At 35.3% G+C, this 11,980-nt stretch overlaps 1 protein-coding gene across 2 annotated transcripts in view; it reads right to left on the bottom strand.

Annotated features, from left to right (window-relative positions):
- The window catches only part of LOC117169557 (PSME3-interacting protein), a 167,075-nt gene that overhangs the window by 32,784 nt on the left and 122,311 nt on the right, over window positions 1-11,980 (bottom strand). For both annotated transcript variants that reach the window (XM_033355983.1, XM_033355984.1), the window contains one exon: window positions 2,029-2,096. In XM_033355983.1, the coding sequence (XP_033211874.1) occupies window positions 2,029-2,096 (68 nt within the window). The remainder of the gene's footprint in view (window positions 1-2,028; window positions 2,097-11,980) is intronic.

The following is an 11,980-nucleotide window of genomic DNA, read 5'->3' as shown; positions in this document are numbered from 1 at the left end:
TTTTTTTGATCTTCGTTCAATAACTTCGGGACCCATCGGGCACAGATTTTTTTGAAACCAAGATGATTTTTAATGATTGTTTGAGTGCTTCCATAGCTAATGTCCACCTGCAAAAGGGATTTCATGAATAGTGAACCGCCTGTCACTTTCAATAAGGTCACGAACTGCACCAATGTTATCGCCAGAGACACTTGATCTTGGACGTCGATTATGACTCACATTTTCCACACTTTCTCGTCCACTCTTAAACTTTTTGGCCCAATCAAACACTTGAGTTTTAGACAGAGTATCATCCCCATACTGATCCTTCAATCGAGTCAAAATTTCGCACGGTTTAACGCTTTCTTTAGTTAAAAACAATATGATAACCCGTTGTGCAACAGACGCTGGAACCTGTTGCTCACTCATAGCTGTACTGACGAATTGACTGAGTCAAACAGCTCACCAAGCATTTTGCCCACTCCTAATACACTACATTACAAGAACCTACATTGTGAGAGTGCTTGCGATTGGCTAAGAAAAGTATTTGTAAAATTCCGGTTTATATTTGATCCACCCTCGTATATCTCAAATTTAATGTTTTTTTCCACACACATAAACGTCAATTTAACTACCAGTCATGTAATTTTTTTCTCAGATTGTGTAATAATGTATTTTGTTGAATTATTAATTTTTAAACGAAATTTTTTATTTTTATATATAAATAAAAATTCAAAAATTACTGATCTCTAAGGACTTCAAATTAAAATAAATTACCTTCTAATTTGAAAATTTGTTTAATTTTGTACGAGATTTGAAAGCGTTCCATTTTTAATGTCTAACTGAAAATTGAATGATATAATTTTCCACACTTTAAATTTTATCGATCCATTCTTCAATTTAAAACATTAAAAATGATAAAGCGGATTTATATTCTTCAACCAAAAACCTTTCAATTATTTGATTAACGTGACATTCAAATTTAAAAATTCTTATTTTAACGGCATTTAATATAAAATTGTTAAATTAAATAATGCTGAAAGTTTCCATTTATACGTGTAAACTACTGGGCACTACTGGGTACTGAGTGCTAGTACCTGGTAAAACCCAAAATCATCTACTGTGAAATTGTCAATTACTGGACTATTCACAAAGTTCGTTTCTAACGTAGTTGGATCCCTGTCGATGAAAAAGCACTGAAAACCGCACTGAAACGTCACTGCCCAGTGCCGTTCCAGTGCTGCTCGCTTAAAGCTACTCAGATTCCGATTTTAAATGACAGCAGAAGTGTCCTTTATACCTGCGACAAGTAGACCAGCTGAAAGGGATTAAAAATTAAAAATTGTAAAATTTTGTAATTACTATGAGAAGTTTAAAAATTCAGAATCTACGGGTTTCGATTATTTCAGATGTCTAACTTTTTTCTTTTAGATGTTTAAAATTGGAATGAATATGAAGTATCTCGTAAATGGAATGAGATATGTCAAAACAGACAACATTTTTGAATTCAACCTCAAAACAGTATACTAGTATACAAGTTCCAATTATAAGTATGTATAATGAGAATAAAATTTATAAATTAAACAAAAGTATTAATAATCTGAAGAAAATTCTAAAAGGCGAGTCGGGTTGGTTGGGACCAAGTACTGCAAATAACACTTCCCGCCCGGTACGTGATGAATACAATGGGAGCATTATATGACCATCCCATCACCTCTCAGTGCCGTTTAGGTACTGAAAATCAGCACAAATAGCCAGTGAAGCAGCACTGGCTTTTCTATCATCGCTTTCTATTTTGCTCACTTAGCTAAGAGTACAGTGTATACGAATCCCAGATTTGTACATTCGCGTTAAATATAACTAGAGTGCAACATCGACGCCAGCTACATCTGTATGCCTACTAGTCCCACTGAAACATAATTTACTACTTCGTCTAGGGTACACCGCGCAAGCCCATATCTATATAGTATTCAATATGTGGATGCTCGTTTGCTTGACAACAGAATAATATATAATTGAAAGAAGAAAAAGAAGAAATGACAAACTTACCTATATTGTTTTTTTCTGATTTCTTTACAACGACTCCAGATATTAGTTTCCATTGTAGATTTCGGGAACTGAAAATAAGACGTTATTAAGATTGACTAACATCATAATATATTTTTAAAACAATCAACATAAATAATATTTAAAATCTTGGAAATCACTTGTTTTAAAAGAATTAATTTTTCTTTCCTATATAGGCGTTTCCACAGTAAGTAAAATTTTTCTGTCAAGGTGATTTTATAGGTGATCCTGAAGGTGGTCCAAAAAGTGCCCCCCCCCCCCCCCCCTACAATTCGTTTATTCTAAAAAAATTATTTGGCAGCCCACTATGCGCATTGTTGTTGAATTTCGTCTCAAAATCGTAGAGCTTTTGGCAGGAATGACCTAGAGATACATTTTTTATTTAATTCAAGATAACTCCTTAGCAACTGTAGGAAAAATATAGAGAAAATATAAAAAATAAATTGTGACCTTAAAAATCTTTGTTGAAGTTAGCAATTTTTGTAACAAATTTCGTTTATCGAACACCACAGGCATTTTATGTTCTACATACCGAGGCGTCCTAACGATAGGATGCCAACGCACGCGATCGACTAGATGATACTCAACCAAAAATATAAACAATAAAAAGCTAACCAAGAAGTAAGCACTAGAAAGTTTTAGATCGCGGAATTGAACAAGATGAAGCTAGAAGTTGGCCAAAACTAGAAGATGCTCGCTCGCTCCATCAAAACATTAAAGTGCTATCTCGGGCGAGCAAAGCATGAAGGTGCTACTTCTCGCTTATAATCTAAACGCGAGAAGTGACAACCTTCATGCTTTGCTCGTCCGAGATAGAACTTTCATGATTTGAACAAGCGAGTGAGCACCTTTTAATCTTGGCCAACTTCTAGCCTCATCTTGCTCAATTACGCGAGCAAGACTTTCTAGCGCTAACTTCTCGGTTAGTTTTTTTTGTTTTAATTTTTGGTTAAGTACCGTCATGTCGTCTCGCGTGCGTTGGCATCCTACCGTTAGGACGCCTCGATACGTTTTTTTTTAGATTTTTGTATGCTGATTCCACATCCAGCCCATAAAATAATGTGAAGCATAATTACTCTGAAACAATGGCGACGGAAGTTGCTGTTCTTATCCTCAAAGGAATGCATTATATTCATCAAAGAAAATTTCATCACTCGAACCCAGCAGCTCTTAAGGGGATTTATTAGAGTTATAAAAAGGAATGTAAGATTTTTTTCGCAATCTTTAATATTTTGGTCTGATTTCTTGCATAGGTCAACTAAATGATAGTCCTTCGGCTTGAACGAAGCCGGTTTTTGGATCAAATGTTTATATTTTGTTTAATAATAAAATTGTAGAGAACAATAGAGAAAAATTGCAGTGACTTTCAGTGTAGCTGTATGTCAATTATCTAAACACTCCCCATCTGCCCTCGTTCCCTGGAGCGCAGTGAATTTCTCGTGAATAATTACCCTTTCATTCTTATGAGATGCAGACGAGTTACAAAACTGAAATCACGTAGTTATGGCTTGATTCAATTTTAATTAGCTGAATTAGTTTATTGGAATAATTCGAAGAAATTGCAAAAAAGATTCATGAAAATCGTTTAATATTTGCAGTAATTATAGAAACACTGAAAATTGAAACGACTACGGTCGAGAAAAATTATCATTTTTTTTTCGTGCACTTGAATTTCAAATAATGACCATTGAGATGAGATTAAAATGCACATATTTAATTAAAACAAAAATTGAGGTCAAGATATTAGTGTTAACTATTTTATTTGTATATAAATGGACAAAACTAATACAATTTATGTTTTTGAAACATGTAACAACATTCTTCAATTGCACATTTTCACACCTTTGTATATTTACACATGCCTATACACATATCTATACACATACACATACCTTCGTGTCTTCGCTTTTGAAAAAAATGATGCCCTGATCCCTGAGAATAATTGTAGAAAATACTATTTCTCTTAAACATTTTACAATTTTTGTTCAATTTTTAATTAGACTAAGGTAAAGAACTTTTTCATACCTCATTATTGCTGTTAATAACATTGAAATTGCATGATGCCAGAAAGACGCGGGTTTTATGAAATTTTCAAACATTGCCTTCTTTTCGATTGAAGTGATTTAATAATTAAATTGAATGTAGTAAAAAAATATTTATACAAATTATGATAGCTTGTAAATATCTTCTGCTTTGTTAATGCTAAGATAGTTGTTTTTTTGTTAATTTTTTAATTTTTACTCGCGCCTTAACTTACCAAAGTAATAAATTATGCAAGCTCACAAACATAGTTGTTTCAACAATTTATTACTGTTCATAACTATCTTCTTCTACACAAGTACCAAAAAGCTGCTGTTTTTCTGAATTCTTAAACTTTTTGTTATGAATAATTTTCAGATAGAACGCGTAGTTTTTGGTTTCTGCGTAAAAACATTCAAAATTAAAATAAATTTTTTTTTAAAAATGCTAAAAGAGCTGAAATAAAAATTGTACAAGTGTGAATGAAACGCTCAGAAATGAGAATAATATGGACAGCGGTTATTGAAGTATAAATTGTCATGCTTTGAAAAGATGATATAAAAATATATAAAGATTAATGAACTACCTGTAATAGACGTAGGTGGAGTCATTACTAGAATTCGTTGTTTCTTTTTAATTTAAACATTCATCCAAAACCTGAATTTGAACTTTGAAACTCGGGAAATGATATTTATTGAACACAAAGGTGTGAAAATCTGCAATTCAAGGATGCTGTTACACGTGTAAAACACATAAATTGGAATAATTTTTCCCGTTTATATACGGATAAAGTATTTACTACACACCTTCATTTTTTTTAAATTATATATAAACATCATCTTATCTCAGTGTTCATTATTTGAAATTCAAGTGGACAAAATGAAAATGATAATTTTAATCGAGCGAAGTCGTTTACTAACTGGTTTAGTAAGATTTTCTCACCAGATTAACTAGAAAACTGATAATTAATTTAGTGAGGCTTATTATTCGAAGTTAATAAGACTTCTTAATCAGTACTTTTTAATTGAACTCACTATTCCTATTAAGGGAATAGATCTCAAGTTTTCCGTAAAGGGTTCACTTTTGTATATAGGTCAATGTTTCCAATATACTCCAAATATTAACCGATTTTCATGAATCTTTTTTCAATTGCTTCAAATTATGACAATAAACTAATTCCGCTAATTAAAATTGAATCAAGCCATACCTTCCTGATTTCATTTTTGTAACTGGTCTGCATCTTATAAGAATGAAAGGGACATTATTTACGAGCAATTCACTGCGCTCCAAGGAGTCTGCCTCGTGATTTTTACGAGGGTCGATGGAGAGTACCTCGATAATCGACATACGGTTACACTGAGTGTCACTGCAATTTTTTTCTATTGTTCTCTCCAAAATTATTCCTAAGTGAATATAAACATTTTATCCAAAAACCGGTTTTGTCCAAACCAAGGGACTAATATTTAGATGATGTTTACAAGAAATCAGACAAAAATATTCAAGATTGCGAAAAAAATCTTACATTCCTTTTTATAACTAATAAATCCCCTTAAGGGCTACTGGGTTCGCTGGTTTTATATATGAATTCAAAATATAAGAATTTGAAATAGCGGATCCAATATGGCGAAACACAATTGTAAAAATTAAACCGATTTCATTCAAATTTGTTACTTGGGGATTTACCGGGTCGTTAATTTTAAATCCGGACTCAAAATGTCAAAATTAAGAATGAAGAATCCAATATATGGTTAATCATAATTTAAAACAAACTTATTTGACTAAAAGTTGCTACACGTTTGTTTTTCGGGTTGCTGATTTTAAATCCAAAGACGAAATATAAAAATTCAAAATGGTGAATTTAAAATAGTGAATCACAATTGTAAAAATTAATCCGTTTTGACTAAACATTCCTGAATAGGTTTTTTTTGGTAGCTGATTCCAAATTCGAAATCAAAACGTCAAGATACAAAATGGTAAATACAATGTTGCGTGCGGGAAGTGATCAATTCCGAAACCGTGGTAAAAAGCAGTTAGAAAAAGACCTTTTCTAGCTGCTGCGCTTTCGCTCTTTGAGTAAGATTACTTTTTCTTGCCATTGCGCTTGCGCATTTCGAGTCAGAATTACTTTCCAGAACTGTCGGAATCATAACCTCACTTCATTATGATTTCAGACTGAATGTGAGTACTCAATGTGAATATTAAGGATGGATTAGAAGAAGAAATTCATGGAGTGGGTGAGGGGAAGGTCGCAAATGAGGGCAGTAACGATAGGTGGAGTAGCATGTCATGTTTTATCACTGTGTACAATAAGGATTGGACGGAAAAGATAAAAGAAAGTGTGAAAGTATTGCGAGAATTGGGGCGGAAGGGATCTTTTACAGGAAAGGGGACTGCTTCGAAAGGAAATAGAAGGATAAGATATGGAGAGAGACAGAAGGGTATGACGAAAATTCTAAGACGATAGAGGCTGGGCTATGGCGAATGGTTTGGTAACAGAGAATTAAGATAGAAAATACACGTATGTGAGTAAGGTGGGGGTATCGGTGATAGACTATGTGATCATGGATATGCAAGGATGAAAGGAGACGGAGAAATTCGCAGTGGAAGGGAGGGTGGAATCAGGCCATCAGCCATTAGGTTTGTGGATAAAAGGGAGTGTGGCCGAAGACATGGTGGGGAAAAAGGGTCGTTAGGAAAGAGGGTGACATGGATGAGAGGCGATAAAGAACTATCGGGAGCAGTTAAGACTGAAGAGGCCATGTGGAAGATAACACAGGCCTGCAAATAATGGGCTCATGTCAGCTGTTGGAAAGTGGAGGGTCATTTCCGAAGTAATTTTTGACGTAGAATCCGAATTTAGGTTAGAATTGGCCCATTACGTCAGGATTTTAAGTTGCTTGTGGTTATGTACCCAAAAAAAAGCGTTTTTGGCTACTTTGAGGTTATGTACAGAAGACACAATATTTTTTGAGATTTCAACAACCCCGAAATCCCCCGAGTACAAATTTTTAAGAGAAAACACCCAGTAGAAAATGTTTGCCTCAAAGTATTTAAAGCAAATGCTTAAGACATAATGGGACTAATGGGACATAATGGGATAATCTCGTAATTTCAAATTGGCGTAATTTGGTAAAGAAAAGTGGTGATTGAACTTTGCGACTCTTAAATTGAAGAGAAAGAGCAGTACTATACGCTACAACTAAATACAAATCCCAAAAAATTTGGTGTCTTCTGTAAATAACCTCAAAAGTAGCCAAAAACGTCATTTTTCGGGTACATAACCTCAAATACCTTAAAATCCTGACGTGATGGGCCAATTATGACACCGAATTCGGATTCTACGTAAAAAATTACTTCGGAAATGACCCTCCACTTTGCAACAACAAAACCATGTTGGCCTGTGTAATTAATATGTATAGAAAAGGTATGGTTGAAAATGTCTAAGGCAGCAGGGCAGAACGGGGTGGAGATCGAAGCTTGACTGTTTTGAACACAAGAGGTAATAGAGAGGCTGAAGGGGTTAGTGAAAAGAGTATGGAGGAGGAGGGATTCAGAAGATAATAGAGGGAGAGGTTGATCGTAACACTGTATAAAAAAGGAGATAGGGAAATGCAAGAAAATTAGAGAGATTTTACGAGAATTAGAGAGAATTTATGTCTTGAAGCACGTGGTCAATAGAGAATTAGCTAAGAAGGGTGCGAAAGTGTACGTGTTTTTTGTTGATCGAAAATGCACGTTCCCTTCGTTGAATAGTGTGAGGTTGTGGGAGTCGATGAAAGAGAGGGTTTGGAGAGAGGCTTGTTCGAAAGGTTAAGGGAGGTATATGAAGAGACTAAAGATAGTGCGTAGGAAAGGAGGGGATCTCGAAGGGTTTCTGGATGATTGGGGGTTTAACAAGGGTGTCCGATTAGATCAACGATTTTTGTAATGGAAAGTAAGCTAGCACCGGAGTGGCAGGAGAAGTTATGGTAGGAGGGGTCAGGATATTGCCACTCGCATGTCCAGATGATATATTGCTGCTAGCAAAGAGTGAGGAGGCTCTAAAGGAGATAATGAAAAGGTTTAGGAGATACCTGGATAAGAATAGGGTCGAGGTAAATACGGAAAAATCCAAGGTTATAGTATGCAGGAAAGGTAATGGGAGGGACAAGGGAGGGTAGTGGTAGTAGAAGGGCAAGGCGGTACTGGAGGTCAAAGTTTTTGTACCTGGGTTTTCTCTTTGGGAGAAATGGGGGAGTGGATGGTCATATAAAATAGATCGTAAGAAGGGAAAATGTGTTGATGAGCCAGGTGTGAGGGCTGGGAAAGAGGTTGTTAGCAGATGATTTTGGAAGGAAAATATAATTGTTCGATTCGCTAAAGATGAGTGTCTTATTTTATGTAGTCGGGTGATATATAAAGTGGATATTGGCTTTGACAAGGAATACGTCTAACTATATTATCAGGAGGGAGACAGGAGTAATTGGTTTAGAGATTATAACGGGGAGTCGAGCGTGTAAATATGAGGCAACATTTTTGGAAGATGGGTGAAATAGGCTGGTTAGGGAGTGTTGGTAGGAGAAGGAGAACAGAGGTTGGAATGGGAAGATGGAGTTTGAAAAGGAAAGGTATTTTAGAACGAGTGGACTACAGATGGATTATACCAAGGGAGGCAGCGCAATACTTGTGTGAGAAATGAGGAAAAGGAAGCCAGTAATTTATAGAGAGGATAAGATTCAGATGCATGGAGGATTATAATAGGTTCTGACTTTATAGAGAGAAGAGGATGTATGATTTGTGCGGGAAGGGGCATGCAAAAGTGGAGCACTGGTTAGAGGAATGTGAGGACGTGGAAATGAGTGGTATAAGCATGGAGGTATTGTTGCATAAAGTGGGGGGGGGGGCGAAAGAGCCGTAGAATGGATGAAGAGGGTAAGATGGAGAAGAAGGGAAGGAAGGAGGAAGAGGAATAAATAACAAAATATAGTGAATAGAGGAGGAAGTAGGTGTTAGAAAATTGTAAATATTGTAAATAGTGGATAAGTATTAGTTATTAGCTACGGAAGCAGAGATTGGCAATGCGAGAAAGTAGGGACATGCGTGCGAGGCGAATCGAGGAAGGCAAGGCTATAAGAGCGAGCGGTCTTAGAGATATGGTGTTGACGGATTTTTGCTTTTTTTAGACTGCAAAGAGAAGATTTTATGGCGTTTGTCTAAATTTGGTCGTTAGATTCTTGGTTTTACTTTCAGGAATTCTGAAAATTAACTGGTTTGCTTTTCAACTCTCACTTGATTCTCGGGTATTAGACAGAAAGAATCGTGTTTTTTTCGCTGTTCCTGTCTGCTCGAATTTTTATTTTGCATTTATTTATTTTTTTCCTTGATAAAGGTGCTGTATGAGTGCCAAAACGTTGGTGATTATTTTTTGATAATAGTAGAAATAAAGAAGGTGAAAGAAATAAAAAAGAGAAGGAAGGGGATTTGGTTGTTTGCCTTTCCATTTTTCTTTTTTCTTGTTTTTAAATTTTTTTCCAACATTTTTGTTTATTTTATAGAAAAGTGTTTTTTTTTCAGGTTGCAATGGAAAAATTTTGTGGTTGTTGTCCAAATCTGGTTGTTAGATTCTTGGTTTTAATTTTAGGAATTCCTCACATTAAAAATGTAAATGTAAGCAAAGCAATTTTTTAGGACCAGCAGGTCGAAAAATAAAGGTGTACCTACCTACTAAAAATGGCCGTTAATAGATCTTTCGAAATAAAAAAACGATCTCAAAATTTGTGAAAATGCTTGAACTTTTTAAATTTCTATCCAAAAATAATTAATCCCATTAGTCAATGTCTAAGATGGGACACGGAGTTTGCTTGACGGGTGATGCTTGACGCTGGATGGCCCGAGGCTTTTTCTAACGGGGGTTCAGTTCCATCCGTAAAGTCTTCGGGGTACCTCGATCGAGCTCCTAGTTGCTTGCTCACGAGGCGTTCAGCAGGTGGGGCCCTCAGTCAAACAAGAAGTAATGCTTACAAATTTTACCAGGACGACACCCGGGGAAGGGGTATTTCAAGTCGAATTGTAATCTTAACTTCGATCGAGTCTCAAAAGGTATCCGTATATGGATAAAGAGTTGGTGCATCAGGGGCTAGATTTGTGAAGTGATTTTTAATTTTATAATTTTAGATTTATTGCCATGTTTTTTCTATTTCTACAATTCCAGTGATTGTGTTTGGCATTAAAATCTCCCAAGGCGATTATTTTATTCTTATTTTATACTGAGGTTAAAGTGATATTATTCGTGAGTGTAACCCCTATGGATTTAGCTATTGTAGTGTTATACTCAACTTATGTGCAAGTGATGTTTTGTTTGACAAGAATAGCTTCCCCGGCATTCTAACTGTCTAAATTGTGTTTCTCGAAAAAGTGCCTCATCTGCCTTTGTTTATGCAGAATGCCATTGGCATTCTAATGGGCTATGAGAAAATTGTAATTATGTTGAATTTCCGAAGTGTAAAATATTCAGAAAATATGACTCCCTGTTGTCTTTTATCATCGGTTTGATCAAGTTCTTGATAAAGATTTTTGACTATTTCTAACATCTTTCTAATGTTAAACTTATCTTATAGTAAATTACATACGGATGCGTATTCTTTGTAGAGTTTAATTTCCTCGCTCTTTACTAGGCTGCGGGTTGACTGTGATGTTGTTATCGTCTGCGAGGCTACTGTTGGCTGTGCGGCTGCTGGGCCCATGACTGCTGTATGTGTGCGCTGCGTGTTGCAAATGGTACTTGGTGTAGATTGTCGGCCTCTCGTTACTGCACTTGAATAACTGGTACGCTCGTTCGATATTGGTTTTTTTTTCTCCATTTGTGGGTTGGTGTGAGGTAGTTCTCGGTATTTCCCGATATTCCTCAAGGTCTTTTCTCGAGCTACAGCTAATTGAGCCGTGAGACTCGACTTGCTGCAGGGATTCTCAAAACAATAATGTGTCTACCTATCGGTTTTCATATTTTGCGCTGAAGGAGTATATCAAACTGTTCGTATTTTTGTGTACTAAGCACATCCGTACATACAAATTTTAAAATAAAAAAGTGGTCTCAAAATTTTGGAAAAGGCTCTAACTATATGAAAAAAAGTCAAAAGAAGAAAAACTCCGCTTTCTGGAGACCCTACAAGATTATCATAACAACTCTTGGAATTTTGTTAAAAAATCGAAAATTCAAATTTTAATCGCACAAAAAATAATGAATGGTTACATTCTTATCATATTTAAAAGGTATTAATTGTATGTGAAAGCTGACTATCACAGATTTCTTCAAATCTCCACGTTTCGAGACCCACGGAATCCGAAAAAACCGGTTTTACGGTGGTGTCTAACTGTCGGTCGTCGTCGTCTTTATACCGGATAAATTTTTAAAGACAAATCGGATGCAAAAAAAATTTGGCACACTGTTTCAGGGACCAAAAAAAAAAGATTAAGCTCATTAAAGTTTTGGATAAAAATTCAAAAATTTAGGACATTTTCAAATTTTTTCAAGGCCACCTTTTTTACTTTAAAAATTCTATTTACTGCTATTTTGAGTAAAATCGAACGTTTTTCGACCTAAGGAGTTTATTTTTGTTTTTTTGTTTAACAAATGCGATCTTTCTTTTTATTACCTGAAACAATATTGAAAATGCTTGAACTGCTTGAATTTTTATTTACAATAGCTGGTTAACGAACTCGATTTTTCTTTCTCATACATGAAACTGTATGCCACATTGCAAATGAATCCGATTAGCCTTTGAAAACTATCATGTATACAGGCGAACAGGACGACGACAACGATGACGACAGACACACTACGAGGGTAGTTCAATAAGTCCTTAGAATGAAGTATAAAAACAATTTTTTTTTGGGTAAATTTTTTTTTATTTTTCAACATAATCTCCTTGGAGCTCTA

This window comes from Belonocnema kinseyi, chromosome 3 (assembly GCF_010883055.1).
Source record: "Belonocnema kinseyi isolate 2016_QV_RU_SX_M_011 chromosome 3, B_treatae_v1, whole genome shotgun sequence".
NCBI classification, from domain to species: Eukaryota; Metazoa; Arthropoda; class Insecta; order Hymenoptera; family Cynipidae; genus Belonocnema; species Belonocnema kinseyi.
Note: the sequence above shows the minus strand (reverse complement) of the source record. Positions and strands in the feature narration are given on the sequence as shown.